Source organism: Pipra filicauda, unplaced genomic scaffold (assembly GCF_003945595.2).
Source record: "Pipra filicauda isolate LSUMZ 115617 unplaced genomic scaffold, ASM394559v2 scaffold58_size5111680_pilon, whole genome shotgun sequence".
NCBI lineage: Eukaryota > Metazoa > Chordata > Aves > Passeriformes > Pipridae > Pipra > Pipra filicauda.
Genome location: NW_024104742.1, coordinates 756,575 through 777,188, shown reverse-complemented (window position 1 = coordinate 777,188; position 20,614 = coordinate 756,575). Strand labels below are relative to the sequence as shown.

Below are 20,614 nucleotides of genomic sequence, written 5' to 3'. Positions count from 1 at the left end.
GTTAGAAACAGGTAAACCCCCATACTGACATGTGGATAAGGCTTAGGAGTCACACCAGGGGTTTACTTCTGGGTGTCAAGGCAGAGTCACTTAGCCAGAGTCACACAGTACCCCAAAATTACAGTAATAATTGACATTTTAAATGCAAAATGTCCAGACAATCAGCAAGTCCTTTCCCTAAAGGCTACTGGACAGTGCCTTGGGCTTGGCATTCCCACTTAACAGTGGGACATTGCATGTTCGGTTCCTGCAGCTTTACTGTCAAAGTGACCACACTGGACCAAAGCAAAAGACCAGCTGGGCTACAGACATGTTACCTGCTATGAGAAAGATATAAAAACATGCATGAGGTTTTATTTTCCCTCAGGAATACTCTCTTGCCTCCAGAAGTTGGCAGAGCCATGTCTCCACATGTTCTCAGGATCCCAGTCCGAAGCAAACAGGAGGCATATTTGATGCATTTTACATATGACATCTGTAGCCATATATTTAAAAAAAATTAAAATGTACAAAATACGTCAAAATATTTTCTTACTGATTGATACAGAAATATCTGAACTTCTTTATTTACACATTCTCTAGTGAGAATCTCTTTTAGAAAATCAGCTTAGGGTATAATACTCAGCACCTACGCAGTTGTAGCTGTCGTGCAACAGTCCTTTGGTATATTTAGTCTTTTAGTGTCACACTTAACACTTGCCTGTTCCCAGCCACGCAAAAAGATGATATTTAAAATACCATCAATATATTTATTTGTCTGAACTTTTCTTCTATGTAAAAGTTGAGTGCTCATTGCAGAAAGGAGGAATAAATCCTCATGTATGATAAAAACAGATTCTCCTTCAAGCAGCTGGTAAATGAATGGGCCCAAAACAAAGGGAAGAGGGGAGAGGAATGTCATCACTGCAGGGACAACCAGCTGCACTGACATTGTCCTACATCATGCCCCAGAGCCTACAGGAAGGACTCAGGTTCTCTTTCCCTGCCCATGGCAGTCTCAGTTTCTCTGAAGCAGCTGCCCTTCCTTGAAGAGGAGCTTTCTCGATGGCTGTTGAACTGATAAACTCGTCTCTTAAACAAGCGATGGAGCTTCTGCTGGAACTGGTTCCCAATGAAGCAGTACAGCAAAGGGTTGATGCAGCTGTTGGCAAATGCCATGCAGATGCCAAAGGGCAGTGCCGTGTCAATGATCCCTATCACGTCACAGCTGTTAATGATGTTCATATGAGCCAAGGCATTCAAAAAGGTTAAAATGTGGAATGGAAGCCAGGAAATTAAGAAGGCCACAACAACAGCAGCAACCAGCTTTAGCACTTTGTCCCTCTTCTGCTTTCTTTTCCGAAACTCCCGTGCTTTAAGCAAGTGCCTCCTGATCCAGATGTAGCAGGTGGTGATCACTGTCAAGGGGATGAAGAAGCCGAGGGCATTTTTCAGGAAGGCTGTTGCCACAGACCATTTTGCATAATTCTCATAAGGAAAGGCCATAATGCAAGCCTTGACCCCCAAGCTTTCGATGTAGTAAGTGTCTCGGAAATAAAAAGTTGGGAGGGAGGACAAACAGGCAAGGCCCCACACAACCGATGCTACAAAATAAGCTTGTTGTAGAGTCCTTCTTTGGGAGTGAATAGGATGGACAATGGCGTGGTACCGGTCCACACTCATGCACGTAATGAAAAAAATACTTGCAAACATGTTCAAGCACAGGACAGAACTGGATATCTTGCACATGAGAGACCCAAAGAGCCAGTTGTATCCCTGGGCATAGTAGGTGGCCCAGAAGGGAAGGGTAGCAAGGCACAGCAGATCTGCCATGGCCAGGTTGAAAATGTAAATATTAGCAACTGTTTTGGAACTAGTGTGACGACAAAGCACCCCAACCACCACACTGTTGCCAATCAATCCCACAACAAAAACCACAGAGAAGAGTGCTGGAATCAGTGAAAACTGATAATCTGAAGAGGTAAGAGGGCAGGGAGGGGGCGAGAGTAACACAGCCGACGAGTTTGTCAGTGCTGTAGAGAGGGCTTGAAGAGTTTCTCTGGTGGTGACAGCCAGGGAGTAGTTGTTCTGCATGCTGGTGCTGGTGGAAAGGGACGTTCTGCAGGAAATTCATGTGCTAGCAGCAATTTTCTATCACATCTCTCACCTGCGGATCAGAAACCGTGTGTTAGACATGCACTCTGCAGCTGTCTTAGCTCTGAAATCACGCAGTCACAATAAAAGATAAACCATTTGAAGTTATGTCAGGAAGCTGTGTGCTGAAATAGCAGGCAACCCTGCTGAACTCCTTACCTTCATCCCACTGACAGGACACAATTAGCCCTAGGGAGGTCACAGCACTTCTTAATTAGCCTGGCAAAGAAGCAAGCAGCTGGGTTTTATCTGTGATTACAGATGGTGCTTTCTGGGGCCAGCAGAGCAGAAAGATTATGGACTCAGGAGCTGGAGACACTTAGGGAACTTCTGTGACCCAAAGGGCGCACTGAAGCTCCTCGTGATCCTTTTCTCAGCTTTCTCATGCTATTTCCAGCACTCTTGAGGAGTTAAAATAATGTTAAAAGGCAGCAGTCACCAGTGGAGATCAGGCACTTCACACCTGAGGGTCTCCTGGGACTTCACAGGCATGAAAGCAGCCTTTTAACAAGGCTATTAGGAAAGCAAGCTATGACTTTTTTTTTTTTTTTAGTTCACAGGGCTGGATACAAAGACACTGAAAAGTCTTTGCAAAATATCATTTGTCAAAATCTTCTCAAAGCAAATCTCTATCTCCTGCCCTCATGACAGCTTTAATCAGAACAGTAAAAGAAGTATAGACACAAGCAATAAACTCAGTTCTTGCAGGCATCGGATTTAACAGTAGTATGTGCCATCCATTTAGAAAGATCAGGACTGGGTTTCAGAAGGGAAAAATATAACTACAAAACAGCTAAAATAGGAGAGTTGATTGACAGGTCTGCCTTTGTTCCAGTTCAACAGCTTGTGTCTGCACTCTGAGCAGAGCACTTTTCAAAGTTCAAGACTTCATAAGCAAATAACTTTATACGCAAATAAAGAAGATATCATACCCAAATATTTTATTTTGCATAACAGGAACAATTCATTTTTAATTAAGTCCTTGTGCAATCAGTCAGGTGTTAAAGAATTCACAAGGAGCCCTAAAAACAACAGAAATTTTGACCAAGACAGCAGAATTGGGTAATGATCTCTCATTTAACAGAAGACAACAGATCAGTTGAAACACATTTTTCTGTATTAACAATTTAGTGTACCGTAGCTTATCATTTGCACAATGCAAAATATGAAATATGCTACTTTGGATATACTGACAAAAATTTAATTTTAAATATGTTGTCTCAACAATGAAAATTCAGTAGGGGAATTTCTGCACAGTGCCAGTATTTAAAATCACAAATAGTGATTCACAAGCCCATGTTGTGTAATCAACAGATCTTAAACCCAATGAAAGCTTTTCATTTGGGAACACAAATATTCAGGAGAGGGTCTGGAGTCCCATTTCACCCTTTTGTCCTGAACCCCTCACTTTAAGCTACAGAAGCTGAAATCTCAGAACTCGTCACAGAGCATTACATATCTCACTTACTCCTAGCAGAGGGATCACACCATAATCAGTTGTAGCTACACTACTGAGAACAAGGTTTCATTGACAAACACGCTCCCCCCTCTGCACATGAACAACTGGTGCCTTAGAATCAGCTCCTCCAAGCTGCGCCTTCCTACTATTACTTCACACACAATGAGACATTCTATCACAAACTGAATCAAATCAACAGAAATTATGTTCTAACAGCAGACAGAACACATACCTCTCAGACCTCACATTCGTCTGGACGTAGCTCTAGAGTTCTGTGCTCCTTTTTTCCGTTTTCCTCCCAGCAAGTGTCGCCACCAGCAATCTGCTCTCTCATATCTTCCGTTTTCCCACTGGGAGACTTTAACCTACATAACTCAAGAAGTGAAATATGAATGCCAGCCAGCTTCTTTTCCTTTTGGAAGCAAAGCAGTTTGAGAACCCCCCTTTCCAAGGCCACGTGAGCGTTTGCGGTAAATCAGGAGAGAGGAACAAGACAGCCAGAAAAAAAAAAAAGAAAAGGGAAGAAATCGAGCAAGAAAAAAAAGGAAATTCATGTAAATATCCCTGCAGTCTTCTACAGCAGCTCTTGGGCCAGGGGGATACACCCACATGCAACCCCTTTCTGCCCTCCACGTGCACACGCAACACATGGGAGCCTCCACGCAAGGATTCATGTATCTCTGAAGGCAGGGGGATTCCCATGCAGCCCATGGACTCTCAGCACTTGCTAACACATTTGAGAGTGAAACAGGCTGTTAGTCCTGGCAGAGCTGACCATAATATGAACACACAGAGAGAGAAAGTGGACACCCTCCACCAGGAATCCTTGCTGTTAGCTGCTTTGCACACAAAGATCTTGCTCTGTCCCTCACCAAACACCCAGTGTGCTTTGCAAGTGGGGGGAAAATGTCAAATGCACTAAAATGTTTATTTTGCAAAAATAACAAACACAAACTGTTTAGATTTAAATATGAAGTTTTCCTTTCCAGATGCACTTTTGATCCTCCCAGATACTTTCTGTGTCTATCCTGTTCTACTTACAAAACTGTCGGAGATTTTGTGTTGGGTTCATTCCTTTTAGTACAGAAGAAATGGCCCCAAGGCACCCCATGCAATGGGGGCCATACCTCGGGCTGTCCTTTGACAAATCCTGCTCCCATTCTTCCCCTTGCCAGTGCATCTGACTCCTTATCTGATCCCAAGTTCTCACTCCATAACTCCATTTCACCAATGTACAAAGCCCTCTCTTTTCTATTTCCTCCACCATTTCTTTCTCCCTCTCACTTTTTCTGAGCATCACTGGAACACAAAGTTTTCCATGCACAAGCCAACCCCATGCCATGTAGGGCTGCAGCTGAGCTAATGCCCCCTGAGCTTGTGGGATATGTTTGTCCATGCATTGTTTCCACAGCCAGGCTGGTAAACCTAGCACATGGATCTGCTGCAGCAGAGCCCAGGACACAGCTCAGCACAGGGCAGAGCCTGTTTACTGCTCATCTGGCTGCAAAGTTACAAAAGCTGGGAGTTTTCACCACAAGGCCTGTTTAAATGGGGAGAAGGTGGGTCTTTCTGGGGGGTGGATTTGGGGAAAGATTTTAAGTTTGTCTTTTATACCAAGAAAAAAACCTCATAGTTCAAAAGGAGCAAGAAACTTGCTATATGGTCACATTCAGCACTCAAGTTTGTCTTTTTATCCTCAAGTCTGTGCAGCTAAAGAGGTCACTAGAAGTGTTTAAAAAAACCCAAACCAAACCAAAAAAACCCAAACTAAAACCACCATCTTCACAAGCCACTGCCACACAAAAAGCAACTTCTGATCAACTGTGCAAATAAGTTAAAAAAAAATTAAAAATCCATGCACTCCAAGTCCTAGGTCTTGGATTTTGCAGGGAAGTGCTGCTGTCAGGGATGGAATATTCCGAACAGGCAGCATATCTGACACTGCCAGCAGTCTGTCACAGCCACCTCTTAAGGTTAGACCCTGACAGCCTGCCAAATCCTCAAGACAGTGTGGTGTCCAGATGCATACTGTATCCATGGGCTTGATTATTTCCTTTTGAAGAAAGCATCCTGCTACCCAGGATGCATAACCCAACATAGGTCACCGTGGCTCTGTCCCCTTTAGTGCTGATTTACAGCAGGATGTTCTGACTCCCTGGTCCCAGGGCTGAGGGTAGAAGTTGGGGATCCAGCACCCACACACTGCTGGGGCAGTGATGATTTCCATCCCTCCGGGTGGTGTGTTTGCTTCATGCTAAATGACAGGCCTTTTGGACACACTCACCAAAACCATTCCAGCTGGGTTTCCCCAGCACCCCATAAACTTTTACATGCATTCCTCCTTCCCACATTTGTTTGTTTAAGGGTTTCCTTAGAGATTAATTGCTCAGTCCTGCAAATACCTGGTCCTTCCACAGCCCCTGAGCACTCCTGCAGAGAAAGCTCCTGTCCTCTCTGGGGACTCAGGGAAAAGAGAAACTGTGAGCAGCAACCAGTTGAAGATCTAAGGCCGAGGTAATGAGTCCTGTTCCCATCCAGCATCCATGGTTCTTGCCTCAGTATGCTGGGTCTTAACATTGTTTCATGTGCCTCTGAAGCATAATCAGTTCTGGCAGTGGGTGTCTGCAAACCCAGTGTTTTGGCCAAGAGGGAGAACTACTAGCATTTTCAAAGGGAAAACCTTGGTCAGTGTTCCATTTTAGCTCCATGATTTCATGTGGAATCACTGAGCAGGCCTGGGGAAAGCCTTGCTTTTTCACTTCACAGCAGCACAGCAGTGAAGACAAGGGTCACCCTGGCAGGACACATCAGAGTATGGGGTCAGAGAGCTCTGGTTCCATTGAATGAACCTTCTGTGCTGAAAGAGGTCATTTCTGAGGCAGTTCAACATCTATATTGTGACAGAGGGAGTTGGAAGGAAAGAGGGATACCCCTTCTACCTCCAGCATGCAGAAAACTTTTCCAGAGCATTTATTTTATGGGATGTTTGTGTCCAGCCAATAGTGCTGCCAAGACTCAGATTATCCTCCATGACATTGTTTGTTCAAATAATTGGCTGTAAGCATTTTACAAGTTACTAAAAGTAGTAAAGAAAACAAGGACATAAGTGACTTTGAAAACAAGCCGCACCCGTTGCTATTAAAGGCAGCGAGTGCACACGTACCCTGGCACCACTGCCCACTCTCAGGGGAGCACTGCATCATACCTGGATCTGCTGAAGGCAGCAGGACTGGGTCAAAACTCCATTCCTCAGTGCTGCACAGCACCCAGACATGGCCCCAGACACAGATAAACCACCAGACACCAGCACTTGCCCACAACAGGCACAGAGCCTAAATGCCACTGATGCTGCTATGTCCCAAACACAGCATTCTAGCAACCGAGATCTGCTCAGCTGGGTTGCAAGAGGAACCCACAGTCAGCTTTCATAAAGAACAATTTTTCATCACAGGTCATTTTCCCCTGCTCACTTCTCCCAGATCAGCTGCTGTGATAAGCAGCAGAAGTCAAGACACTGATGCCCACAGCTTGTGGAAGAGAGCTCCCTCCTGTCTGACTTCTACTTTATTAGTATTAATATAACTGTACATAGCCTGGCATTTAAAGGATGTGGGAGCCTGCTTCACATTTCTTTTTAGTGTCTCAAAGTGATATTTAAGAAGAGTTAAGGCTCCATGGCCAGTTTTATAGAGTTAAAGAGTACTCAGGGGTCTCTTTCCAGAGACATTTTACAAATAAAAATCTTCCTTCCTTTGCTATTTTGAACTATACTCACTGCAAACAACTTTCTCACTTTTTAAGTGTTTTTGTTGGAAATTTCTCCTATGTTCCAAGAATGCTGAGATACATGTGAGAGTTCACCAGATAGATAAAGCTTTGGCAGAGTCAGAATATTCCTGCCACTTGGGTATTCCACCTTATTTAATCAATCTGTTAACCGAAAAAGCTATTAAGTGATTCTGCTCACTCAATCTTTGCCCAAAAGAAAGTTTAAAGAAAGCAAACCTTGCTCCTTTAACTCATTAGACCAGCAAGACCATCCCAAAGTAGATGTTTGGAACACTCGTATCAAACCTCAGTCTCCTAAGGAGAATACAGACCCTTAAAATCTACAGTATTAGGCAGGGCTCTTGACATCAGCTACAAACAATTTCTGAAGTGGGTGTGCTGGGCTATAAATCCCAGATGTCAGATAAATCAGTAACTGAAAGAAAGACAAAAACACAACCGTGGTCATGCAGTGGGTGGAATACATTTTAACAGAAACCTTCAGTGGTTCAGCTTTTCCATTGAAGCCAGAATAATGAGCCACCTCAGCCAAAACACATGATGCACTCCAGAAAACCCTCCAAGCAGATGGACTGCGACAACCAAAATCCCTGCACGTGGAGCACAGAGAGCTGAGCCTGGACAAAACAACCCAAGAGCAGGATGCTCATGACTGAATGGACCATAGTGGAAAGTGTTTGTTAAAAGGTAGCTAGTGAAAAAAAATCACATGCCTGTTCTCAAGGACCATGTCCTTACCTTATCTCTGCAGCATCTTAACGTGGCAATGATTGCAGTGGAGATGCTCAGGAGCTGCAGCTGGCCAGGCAATGCTGAGGCTTCTTGCAAAAGAGCACTGGACACTACAGCACACACAGGACATTCCTGTGGCCACTGTCTTGGATCAGCTCAGCCCCCAGCAAAGGTTTAGCTCTCCACAGTGTTGAGCGATGGCACATCACTGCCTGACTTCCACCCCAAGGGCAGCTGCAACCAGAGCTGCCATCAGTAAATGTGGTCCAGGTGGCAGCCACAGCCAAAACCCTGGCAAGGCAGTTGCCACCATCCTGTGCATTGTAGAATCTTTATAGGGAGCAACTGGAAGTGCCAAAGCTGTGACAAGGTGTAAAAATCTGGTCACTGTAATACTTACGGGCTTCCTTGGCCCTACAGGCTCCGAAGCAAGGAAACATTCTGGAGCTGTGTGGTCCTGTTCCACCACAATGTTTTAGTCCAGTTAAGCAGCATCTGGCAATAATGAGCTCCAAGAGTTGCATGCTTTTAGCCTCTGAAAATTTCTATTATGAAATCAAGGAGAGTTAGAGAGAGCTCTAGGCTAAAAAAAGGGCTGGAACACGGCAACACTGCTGGAATTACAATCAGAAATAAAAGTCTATGTAGAATAAAAATGACACCAGAGCAAGAGATCCATCTTCTTCAGCCTGAGCTACCAAACTTCAGCTAGCCTAGCAGAGAGCAGCTCACTTGTCCTGCACAGAGACCAGCAGAAACCTCTCTCCTTCACAGGGTTGCACTGGCAAAGTCATGGAGCAATGGATATTCACAGCTGTGCTGCAGCAGGAGGTAAGAGAGGCTGTGGAGATCCCAGCAGTGGGACACCCCTCCTAAGTGATGTTCTCCAAGGAGCAGTCCCAGCTGAGCCAGGAACACAGAAAACAAAGATTCACCCACCAAAACCTTTGGCATGACTCCAGATGTGAGCAGCTGGATGGGGTGAACAGCACACATTTCCACCTTCCTCTGGGGCTCCCAGGACAAGCCCCTTGGCATGGTGCCATCACTGCTGCTCTCAGTGAAAACCAGCTTTTGGCCCCTGATAAGACTGCATCAAAACCTGTCTAACTAAATGAATGATGTTGTTTACAGCTGGAAGATGGTCTCCATTACACAACATGACCATCCTAGTCAACCTTCCAGGGAGAAGCTGGTCTTCAGGGGACTGTTGCTTGAAAAAATGAAGAAGAAAACAGAACTAGCTGAAGCCAATACAGTAATTTAACTAGCACAGGAAACCTAATCTGCCTCTGCTGAGAAAACAACAGAGCTGCAAATTTGTCCAGTTCACACTTACTGTTGGGCATACAATATATTTGGGTTTCTAGCCACTGTCTGGACAGAGTTGGCAGAGCAGGATAGGGAAAGGAAACCCGAATTTGTAAAACATGAAAAAAGAAAAGAGATGAACCAAGAAAGTAGGAGGAGGGAAATGGACTGGAAGGCAGGGGGCTGACAGAAGGTGCTTGAAACACATCAAAAACAAGAGAACTCTAGCAGAGGGAAGTGAGGTGGAAAACAAAAATTAAAAGAGTGATAAAAAACATGAGCAGCAACTGCCTGCCCTGCTGACACATCAGCTGCAAGCCCTGGGTCTAGTCCTCTTGGCACGGTAAGCAAAATGATCAGTCTGCAGATTGCTGATTCCTGGCTTCTGGGGGCATCAATCAGCCCCTCAACTGCATTTTCCTTTGCCTGTGGATATTGGATAAAAAATATCCAATAAAAATTTCCTTGATCCAGCAGGGTCAAGGACACAGGTTTTAAGGGACCCAAGCCCAGCTCCAGCTGCTCAGTGGCATCTTCAGACCTGCTGGAGACAGGCAGTGCCCTGGGAAGGTCAGAGTGCCCTTGGGGTGCTCTGTGTTTTGACATGGGTATAATTTTTTACCACTTATAGAGGGCTCAGGGCTTATCTCAAGAAAAGGCTCTGCCAGGACACAGCACTCCCCTGCACATTCTCAGCTGGCAGGGAGGCTTGCAGAGCTCCTGACAGTCTCCCATTTTACTGTAGAGGAATCATAGCCATCACCAGGGCTGTGCTCAGGGCTCAGTGACAACTCCACTTCCCTAGGCATGAGCCCAAGGCATCTGCCAGTGTGTGCAGCCACACTAGGGTGAGAGCCCTCACCTCACACCCAGATGGCAGAGCCACCTTCAGCTGCCTTTGCTGAAGCTCTAACTGGAGGAAAGTACAAAAACTGCCCCCAAAACAGAGTTTTTTTGCACAAACTGTCAAGCAGACTGAGAACGGTGATAACCCATGAGCAGGAGCCTCTCCCAGACAGATCCCAAGGGAAGTCTGTTACCTGCGGCTGTTTGCAGTGGGCAGGAGGTGGGAAAAACCACTGTCAGAGCACAATGCTGGGTTGAAAAATCTCCCTACTTCTCAGCAGGGCGGCACTTAATCGGCTTTTATGTGCCTAAACACTTAATCCACTCCCCCACCACCACTGTCCCCCCCCCCCATATACACTTCCCACCCCCAGTCTGCAGCAGGAAGAACCAGCTAATTTATTTTCACTGTGCACAGCCCAGCCGACCCTGCAGTGCCTGCGGTTCACCTGCCCAAAAGGTACACGCTCTTTTTCTTGCCTCCTTCTCTTCTCTCCATCAGGTACTAGATGCAGTGGCTGATGTGTGGCTGGTCATGTCCTTTCTTGTTATATTTGTATTTACCTGTGCAGCAAAGGCTGGTCTGAGTCAGAATATCTCTGATTCATGCCCAAGCATGTGCAAGTGTACAACTGAAGACACTGTCCTCTGTATCAGAGCTGGACTGAAAGCCCTCCCTGGAGAAGTAGCAGCATCCACCATCTCTCTAAACCTCTCCAGTAATTATTTACGGACTCTCAACACCAACACCTTCAGAAACCTGACTTTCCTTCACAGCCTGTGGCTAGATGGGAACAATCTAACTTTCCTGACCCCAGGAACCTTCCACGCTCTCAACAAGCTGCGAGAGCTGCACCTCAGCAGAAACTCACGCCTCACCTACCTGCATGCAAACACTTTCAGAGGACTATTAAACCTCATCAGCCTGGATTTGTCCCACTGCAATATCTTCGAAATCCACCCGCTTCTATTTTCACACTTGCCTTCTTTGGAAAGCCTCGATTTAGCCTCCAATAACATGCGGTATGTCCCACAAGCCTTTAGCAACCTCTCCAGCCTCACGAGGCTGTCCCTGGAGGGCAATCACATAGAAGCCATCGGCAGAGATTCCCTGAAGGACCTGGAAATGCTGTACGATCTGAACCTCAGGAAGAATCGGATATGGATCATTCAAAATGGCGCTTTCACAAAGCTCCTCAGATTGGGCATGTTAAATTTAGGACACAACTTCATCACTGATTTGCCTAATCAGCTTTTTGAAGGGTTGATCCAGCTCAAGACCATGCACCTCGAAGCCAACAAAATCACTGCTGTGGACTGCACCTTCAGACATCTGCTCAACTTGAGAAACTTGTACTTGAACAACAACCAGATCTCCTCGATCTCAGACTCTGCTTTTTCATACTTACATAAGCTGCACTTTGTTCACCTAAGCAAAAACAACCTCAGTTCCCTCCCCATCCGCTTGTTCTCTGGACTGACAAAGCTGAAGTATGTGTTTTTATCCCACAACCCCTGGAATTGTGACTGCAGGATGCTCTGGTTCTGGCAGTGGATGGTGACGCGCAGGGCTGTGATCGAAGGGCTGGACTGCGCCTTCCTGGGCCCTCACAACACAACGGTGCTCAATGACCCCCGCCCAGGGGACCTGATGGACTGCACGGTGTCCCTCGAGCTGGCAAGTGAGGACAAGTGCAGGGAGGCTGGTACCAGTGTGGCTCCAGAGCCCCCCACTCTCCCCAGCAAGGTCATCCTGCTGACATTTGCCTGGAACACGTGGTACAGTGCAAGGGGGTAGGACATCTTGGTAGCCACATTTTAATGATGTTTAAATTATAAGGTGGAGGCTACTTATTTATTTTCTTACTATTTGCTTGTGAAGGATGGTTTTTATTACAGGTGGATTTTATACAGAAATAAAGGGATTTTATTACATAGGAGTAAATGCTTTCACTCATGGGCAATGCTCAAATCTGAAATGCCAACATCAGAATTCAATGTAAAAGCTCACATTGGCAAGTTCAGGGCAGGGGCTTGTGCTGGTGACATGGGACACTTGTCCACTGATGCAGTCACATCCAGAAATATTACGTATTTTTGGATGCTTTTTCCTTTGCAAGATTGTGACTTGCAATGTGTTCCTGGCCAGACAGAACATCTCGTTGGGCTAAACCCCTGACTGCGAAACCCCTCTGCCCTGCAGGAAGCAATTCCCATTGCCAAGTCACAGAAGCAGCCCCATGACCTCCAGAACCAGCAGCACCATTTGTCAGTGCTCGTCCAAGGAGTCTGGTGCTCATAGTAATACTGATGGCAAATCCCATCCTTCAGGGACCAGGTACAGTCAACAGCAGAGCTGGATTTCCTGCAGAGATTAAATTGCATCACAAGTAGAGTAAGTCTGTCCATGGAGACCTGTCCTGCAGAACTAGCATGGTCTTCCCTAGGCTTTGGTTGCCAGCACACAGAGGACACGACCTGCACAGACAGCATTTATGCCTCACAGTGTCTCTGTTTTCCACTGTTGGGAGACTTCAGGAATTGAGTAATTCCTAAAGCTGCAGTGAGCAGAGCCCCCATCACCCACGGCTGTGTCCCTTGCTCTGACCTTGCCATCAGCCATGAGGGCTGGTGGCAGCACAGCCAGGTCTGAGGAACTTCGCTCTTTACAGCTTTTTGCCTTTTTCTCTGAGATGCTTTTTCAGAGAAGTTTCTTGCCTATTATTATTTCTCACCTGACTTTTAAAAACAATAACACCTAGATATTATTTTCAGCAACTATCACTGTATAAGCATTTGCCATAAAACATGCCCAGTGTTTACTGAGTGCTCACAGAAGGAAGCAACAGAATGTGTGGCAGACTCACCACATTTGCCCCTGCCCTTAGAGGAATTATTCTAAGCTCGTAAGAGGTAAGAGAAATAAACCTTTGTTTAGGGCTGAAAACACAAACCCCAGCACATTTTGACATGGGAAACCTGCCATGGAGTGTAGACTAAAGCCAACCTTTGCTGTTGCTCTAGTGAAGGGACAAACTGGGGCTGTACAACAGAACCACACATGCTGCATCCTCCTCATTATCAGACTGTGATTAGGTTTCTGCAAAGTATTCAATGGTCAATAAATTTTTGCTTACTTTTTTTTGGTGCTGTTTCACCATCCTCACTTTCCTCAGCTTCACATACTTTGGAAAGCAGTGAAGGAAAAAGTCCAGTTTGTTTCTTGCTTTGGCATTCCCCTCTGCCATCAAGCTGCAATAGAAAAAGGCAGAAGCAAAAAACAAGCAAGCGAAGTCCACCTCAGCAATTTTTTTAAGTCCCTAAAAGATTAGATTTTTTCCACTGAATAATATAAATTGGTGAAAAATTTATAAGGAGGAGAGCCTTGTCTCCTCTGAATGCTTACAAAAAATATTCCTTACACTTTTACACCACCACTTCATTAAACACTGAACAGAAGCACAACTAAATTGCTTCTTCTGTGCTATAATGAAACAGCAATAGAAATATTTAACAAGTTGTACACAGTATGCTTGGGAAGAACACATAGCTATACTTTTAATCCACAAAAAATGAAACTTGCAAGGAATAGAAGAAAAACTTACACCACAAAACACAGGCCCTAAAAATGCAGTTTTGGCTTGGAAAGACATTTGAAGGAGAACCTTGAGATTAAGGACAACATATATCCACAAAGGCGGCAGCAAGCTTGACTGCTTAAAAAAAAATTTTATGAACAAAGCTGACGCTGCTAAAAAAACTTGGAAACAAAACCAGACTTGAATAAACAGAAATGAGTAATTCAATAAATATAAACAAATAATTTAATATGAAAAAACAAAAATACTTTCAGGAAGAAAAAAACCTGTATCTCTGGTTTCTGTTGGAAATTTTAGGTGTGATTAACAACACAAACTATTTGAAATCTTGTTTGTTAGAGGCTTTACTGGTGCAAAAACACTGGGGTTTGTCCTGTCTGCTCTGCAGAAGACCTTCACTCTGACCCAATACTTCTCTTTGAGTGAGCCTATTTCTTAAATACATCCAGCACAAGGAGGAGATGCTCTCCCATTCTCTAATTGTCAGAGTTTCCATTTCTCCCCCTGTAACCCAGTACCAGGAGCCAAAGAGGCGAGACAGGAGAGGTGCACGTGGCCACTTCCGAACTCTAAGAATTTTACCCTTGGTTACACCATACCCCCACACAGTGCTATAAATCACCTACTGTTTCAGCAGGAGGGATGTGACTCTACTTACTGTATATCACTCCATCTTCAGCGAAAACATGCAATTTCCTGTGGAAGCGTTGTTAACATATTTTCTTATGAAAAAATTGTACCAGTGGAAAGTTTCCAAATGGCTGTGCATGAGGCTTCATGCAGTAAATCACTGTGGCAGTTTGCTGACATTCCCAGCTCCCTGCCAAATTCTTTCCTCTCACCTGCCCTTTTTTCATCTCCTACACATAGAAAAGTTAAATCCCTTTCACTCAATTAGCTGCCTTATAAACTTTCATCTCTGAAGTCCACAAAGCGTTATGATAGAGAAGAACAAACGTGTTCTTCCTTCGCTTTTAATGGCAGCACCAACCTCTCAACATGCTTTGAAGAACCAGCACCTAATAGCAGATTTGCATCTGGTCATTAAAAGTGGGGAAAGTTGGTGTGTGACATGGAAGCCCAGAAGCACCAGCTGCAAGTGAAGACAGGCTGCCATGTTGGGTCAGTGTAAATAAGGAGAGAGGAGTGTATTTAAATGTTTTTATTTCAACTAACGGTTTGCCACCATATTACATCACTTTGAATAGCTTGGAATAGCAATATGATCTCAAAATATAGCAAACAGCTTGCCAAAGCAAGATAATATTAAATCCTATGGATACAGCATCTTCCTTCTTTGGCGAAAACGCTTCCATTTATCTGTAAAAATAGTTTTATGTTCCAGCACATTTGCTGCTCACTTTATTGAACCCTGCTGTTTATACCATTTGCCTCTTCCCTGCACAAAACCTCCCCACAATGTAGTATGGTTTTATATCCAACAGCATTTTAAATAAAAAAGTTATAGATTTCATGCAGATTTCTGTAAAAATTATTTTCTAGGTGCACAGGACTGAACCAAGATGCATACAAAAATGCATTCACTTCCATTCTCAGGTGTAACCGTGCCATCAGCAACATGATATCATATGTTACCGTGAGAGGTCCAAGGATGGTGGTATTATCATATATAGTATAACCTTAAACAAAAGAAAAAAACAAATCAAAACAAAAAAATCTTAATCTTTTCATAAGCAGCAAGAGAAAAAACTGCCATGCTTTATTTGTAAAGTAATCAAAATAGTTAGATGTACAAAAAAGCACCATGTACAAAGAATACCAGAGGAAGATCATCTTCCTAATGACACATTTCTCATTTAGCATTGTGAGCTGACCTGCAGGTCCCAAATTGTACTGTAGTTTTATGTGCAAAGTTAAGGATGTGGTCAAACCTAGAATATGCTTGGACCGTATGACAGAAATTAAAGTGGACTGCAGATAGAAATTAGATTTGTTTCCATTACAACTCATACCAACCACCTTATAGCCCTCCAGGGTAAAAAAACCACGCATCAAGTAACTGAGAAATAATGGAGTGAAAGCAGCTCCAGAGCAGTATTGCAAGATGCAGGTCTGCTATGAATGCATTTCTGTGAGCTCTTGATAAGTTAAACTTTCCTTTGGGAAAAGAGCATGTCTGTTGGTTAAAACTCCTCTCCCTGAGAATTTTGATAAAGAGTTTGTCTTGCAAAGCAAAACAAAGTCCTTTGAACCTCAACAGTTCCAGGCCAACAGCGTTTCAACGTGGTCACAGCCGATCTGCTACTCATGCACCCAGGGTGGCAGGTTGGGTTTTTGTTGCATTTTGTTTTTTTTTTTTCTTTTCAACTCTTTTATACTCGCTTCATTCCTCTGCCCATCAAGCAGGCAAACACGGTCATGACCATCTTCGGTTTCACCTCCACAAGATCTTCTGGAAGAGCATAAACTCTGGCACCAATTCTTCTTGCCATGGACACAGCATACCTATTCACCATGAAAAGATGAGTGGGTCAGCATCAAGACTGCTAGCAATAAATGACAAGTCAGCTCCTGCCATATCCAACACAATTTCACCTATTATTTATTAAGATTCAAGACGTGGAACAGTTCAATCACACCACATCCTTTTGTTTTACAATTTTTCTGATCTTTTGCTGTTTTCCTTTTCCGTAGTCAAGTGGTTTTAATGTGCAAATTGACCTTTGAATGTCAAGTCCCCTTTACCAACAGTTAAAAAAATTAATCTTAATTAATACCTATTAGGAATAATAGCACATACAATGAAGGATTAATCGTGTAACGTTTACATTTCCCCTTCTGTTTGCTCCTTATGAATAACCAAGTGAGACTATTATCTGCCAGAAACTTTACTGCTGTTCTGCCACCGCGGAACAGCCACAGAACACACATTTCAAAGGCATATTTTAATAGGCATACTTTAAACTTGACAACCTACAATGATTCAACAAGACGTGAGACATACAATGGTTCAGTTTCAAACCAATGAGGCACCAGCTCTTCATATGGCTGAAAAAGCACGTAAGAAACAGAGTATCATTGCTAAGAACTGCCTGAGCTGTTCTGCCTGTCTCCCAACAAGCCAGAATTCAGTCAACTGCTCCCTCCAGCGTCACAGGCAAGGACAGCAAGTGGGTTTCAATAAATGCTGCCTGTCTGAAGAGTACAGTGTTAAAACAGACTGAAAACCACAGCAATAAACTGCGGTGAGAATACCTACAGCTTGAGGTCAGCACATAGAAGGGGCACTCTTTCAATGAAAAACAGCTTTTGAGATACCAGACTTACTTAGCATTATTTTGTTTGTCATCTTCCGATAGATGACCAGTCTTTACAAGGTCATAGTTGATACAACCAGGCTGAATAGCATCAATTAAATCCACAACAGCCAAGCTTGTGCTGATAGTCTTGTCCTAGAGAACACGGGGACAGAGAAGTAAAGATGAATGTCTAATCCTTAAAGCATATTTCTCACCTCAATTCAGCTGCTCTGGAATGTGCAACAAAACAGGCTTTAAACGAGCCTTTTCAAAGCAGCAGTGTTAGTGATTATTCCCATTTGGACCACAGGGAAAACCAAACTGCTGCTTCTCCTTTAGCAATAATATAAGATTATTACTCCAATTTACTGCAAGTGCTCTGAAACTACAAAGTAGTGACTGCTGTGGAGGCAGCAGGTCTGCCCTGCTGACCACAGTCCAAGGGACAGTGCTCACCTCTGAGCACTCACCAGCTCCAATTCCTGTTTGCCAGTGTCTCAGCACCCATCTTCTGCCCCAGACCCCAACCACCCTCCTCTGCCACTGTTCCCCACTGTGGGGAATAGTCTTCCATCTGGTAGCTTGAAGCCACTCTATTCCCAGCACAGACTGAATCCTGTCCTGTTTAAACTCCTTTCTAAGATGCCCCTGCTGCTCCTTCTAGACAAGGAAATGCTTTTTGGGCACTTCTCCCCTTTTGGATGCAAGAGGGGAACCTGCACCTTGAAGTTCTGGATGGAGGTGGACTTGCCAGCTTCTTTCAGGGTCTGGTTTACCCAGCTGACTATAATGTCATCGTTGGCTTTCTGGCCATCACCCAGGTCCTCGAGGACATTCAGTGTGTACCTGAGATCCAGCAGAGAGAACAAGATTAGGTACAGAGCCAGAGCAAAGCCCCACTTGATCGTGCAGTCAGGATGCACCATGAGCTCATGGTAGCTTGGGAAGTCTTTACATAGTCTCAGCTCTGGGCTTTTTGTTTGCACTTTTTTTTTTCCCAAACTCCTTTAGCAAAAAGGAAGAACCACCTATCTTACCTGCAGTGTGAATTTTGTTAAAGCACTTGGTCTTCCTAGCCTTTCATGATCTTTAATACAAGCTCACAAAATTGCCTGGGCTCAGAACTCTTGTTAAACTGTTTCTCCACTGACCATTTGCTCCAGGGGTAACACATTACCTAAAAGGTGTGATTAACTAGCGAGTTGGCATTCTGACCTCTGATGTCAAATAAGGAGCTATTATGAAGCTTTTTTGCAGATATATATTTGCATCATCTTGGAATTCTTCAGAAACAGGTAAGAAAAAGGAAGATCAACTTTATCTGTTACTAAGTCTCTCCCTCCTCTCCTAATCCAATGCAAAAGAGGGTTATAAAGCAGCCCTAGAATGATTTCCTCTCAATTTCCAATTAAAAATTAGAACATAAAAGTTGTGTAATATTCCTGCTCAGGGTTTCTGCATGTGGACCAGACCCGAGTAGGCAAGAGAGAGAGGTGATCCTGGTTGGCAGGATGATCACAAGTCCACCAGTGGGCTGCCCAGAGGTCTCTGCTCCAGCCTCTCACGTGCAGCAGGATCAGCTCAGCCACGATTCTGTCCAGCTGTGTCTCGAACTCCCTCAAAGGACAGAGGTTTTACAATTGTTCTGGGTGACCTATTTCAGTGCTGCAGTGCTCTCACAGCAAAAAACTTCCCAAATTCTGTACTCCATTCATAAGTTGACATATTTGAGAGGGGTCCTACCTTCTCATTAACTGCCAGACCAAGGCAAGTGTCAGTGTTGGGTTTCCGTCATTCAGATCCTGTCCTCCAATGCCAACCAGGGAGAACTTAGCTGGATGCTTTCCCAAGTCTACAGCATAGTTGCAGTTTTCTAGCTACAGAGAACAAAAATTGACATAGAAAAACATTTAAAAACACTCACTTGACTGGAAACCTCAAACAGGAATTTTTAGTGTCCATGGCTTCTTTTGAGGTCTTTTGACACGCTTACCTTTTTCATATTTGCTCCAAGTTTAGGGTATGGAGGCTTGTTAACCTTATTCCAGTCAACAGGAACTTTGATTTTTTCATATAATTGTAGTATTACCAGTGCATCTTGGAGATCACTAAAGTGGAAAACACTGATTAAGTCTAACGTTTCAAGATTCAAGTGTACTCTGACTTTGTCACATCATGAATAACTACTACTCTTCATAGGTTGTTGCAATTTCAACAACCATAAAAAGGAAAAAAAAAAAAACAATTGAAACATTTTGCAGTTTTCAGGGCAGGAGAAATGCTCCATGCTTAACATCAGCTGGCTGCTGAGCTAGAGCAGGTTTTAGCATGGTAATCAGCAACACATCCAGGGAAGAATTTTGTTACATAAAATCCAAAGGTAGCCACCTCTTTCCACTGACTACAGAGACCCAGAATATCTTGTCTCCTAACTATGATGTCTTGGTTATGACCTAAAATTAGGTGACAGGGCATCTAGTTTCAGTTGCTCTAGTACAGTTGCTTAAGCAGATCCAAATGTATTGGGATCTTGGGGTAAATATTTTACAAGGTAAGGGAAAATAAACACGCTGTCTTCAGCCCTTAAAGCCAACTGCCAGCTAAGAAATCCCCCAGCTGCACATTGCAGGGACAGTGCAGTGAGCATCTCCCACTCCCTTCCTTCTTAAGGTCTTTGCTCAGCACTGTGGCAATAGGATGCTGGTGTGGGCACATCTTTAGTCTGACCTACTTGGTCTCTCTCAATAGTCTAATGCTTACCCATAGAGGTGATTTACATGGGGGTTCACACCAAGGGAGTTCATCCAGTTACGGAAGGTCCGTTCCTCACGCGTCTCTCCTAGATGAGAGAAAACAGGTTCATGCAAATTCTGCAAGCTCAACCTTGTGCAAGGGATTTACACCTTGCAAGGCAGGGAGCTTTGAGCAGCATAGCTCATCAGTAGGTTTTTAAGCAGAAAAAGAGTACATTTTCTACTACAATTTTTTTCAAAGGAAGAGGGTGGCCCTGATACCTAGTCTTTGACAGCAGTTTGATTTCTCCAGGCCTCAGAAGAGCATGTCTTTTGCACTTTCTCCAAGAAAAAGTATCAGGAATGTCTTTCACGTGGGTGTTAGCTAACTGCTGTCCGGGAGCCAAGCAGCCAAAGCCCTAATCCTGATTGTGCCAACAAATAGTGCTCCCATGAACACCTCACTGCATTATTGAGGTGCTCTTGCCCATCACAGGAAATGCCAAAACTGACTTCCCTGGCACACAGAGTGATGGACTGTTGGCATTGTGCCTACAGCTTCAGAGTAGCTGAACAGGCTGTCAAGTACCCTTCTCATCTGCCCCAAACGAGTAAACAACCGCTGCAGCACCAATAACCTCAAATCATAGGTGTTACTCCAAAGGAGATACCTCTGCGGGGCACAGCCTTCTGTGACACACACAACTGTTTACTTTAGATATTTCCTTCCTGCTAATTTTGTGACTGATACGG

At 44.2% G+C, this 20,614-nt stretch overlaps 3 protein-coding genes across 8 annotated transcripts in view; 1 reads left to right on the top strand and 2 right to left on the bottom strand.

Annotated features, from left to right (window-relative positions):
* Positions 1-942: 942 nt before the first annotated feature.
* AGTR2 (angiotensin II receptor type 2) lies at positions 943-3,892 on the bottom strand. Of its 3 annotated transcripts, none has more exons than XM_027746577.2 (2): positions 3,825-3,892; positions 943-2,146 (listed from the first exon to the last, which is right to left on the bottom strand). In XM_027746577.2, exon 2 carries the CDS (start codon positions 2,071-2,073, stop codon positions 955-957), a length of 1,119 nt encoding a protein of 372 aa, XP_027602378.1. In that variant the 5' UTR covers positions 2,074-2,146; positions 3,825-3,892; the 3' UTR covers positions 943-954. The 3 variants fall into 3 exon arrangements, with proteins under 3 accessions (XP_027602378.1, XP_027602380.1, XP_027602379.1); XM_027746579.2 differs by lacking the exon at positions 3,825-3,892 and adding an exon at positions 3,602-3,645; XM_027746578.2 differs by lacking the exon at positions 3,825-3,892 and adding an exon at positions 2,293-2,331.
* Positions 3,893-10,805: 6,913 nt separating this feature from the next.
* Positions 10,806-12,068, top strand: LOC114001430 (nyctalopin-like). Its single transcript, XM_027746568.1, has one exon. It carries the CDS (start codon positions 10,806-10,808, stop codon positions 12,066-12,068), a length of 1,263 nt encoding a protein of 420 aa, XP_027602369.1.
* A 2,948-nt stretch (positions 12,069-15,016) lies between these two features.
* Positions 15,017-20,614, bottom strand: part of PLS3 (plastin 3) — a 51,052-nt gene continuing 45,454 nt past the window's right edge. For all 4 annotated transcript variants that reach the window (XM_039387810.1, XM_027746557.2, XM_039387811.1 and 1 more), the window contains 6 exons: positions 19,890-19,968; positions 19,123-19,237; positions 18,873-19,006; positions 17,852-17,975; positions 17,158-17,282; positions 15,017-16,335 (listed from right to left, as the gene is read on the bottom strand). In XM_039387810.1, the coding sequence (XP_039243744.1) occupies positions 16,203-16,335; positions 17,158-17,282; positions 17,852-17,975; positions 18,873-19,006; positions 19,123-19,237; positions 19,890-19,968 (710 nt within the window). In that variant the 3' untranslated portion in view covers positions 15,017-16,202. The remainder of the gene's footprint in view (positions 16,336-17,157; positions 17,283-17,851; positions 17,976-18,872; positions 19,007-19,122; positions 19,238-19,889; positions 19,969-20,614) is intronic.

Bases quoted from the DNA above. Each gene is read 5' to 3' on its own strand.
- AGTR2 (XM_027746577.2), bottom strand. From the start codon at position 2,073: ATGCAGAACAACTACTCCCTGGCTGTCACCACCAGAGAAACTCTTCAA.
- LOC114001430 (XM_027746568.1), top strand. From the start codon at position 10,806: ATGTCCTTTCTTGTTATATTTGTATTTACCTGTGCAGCAAAGGCTGGT.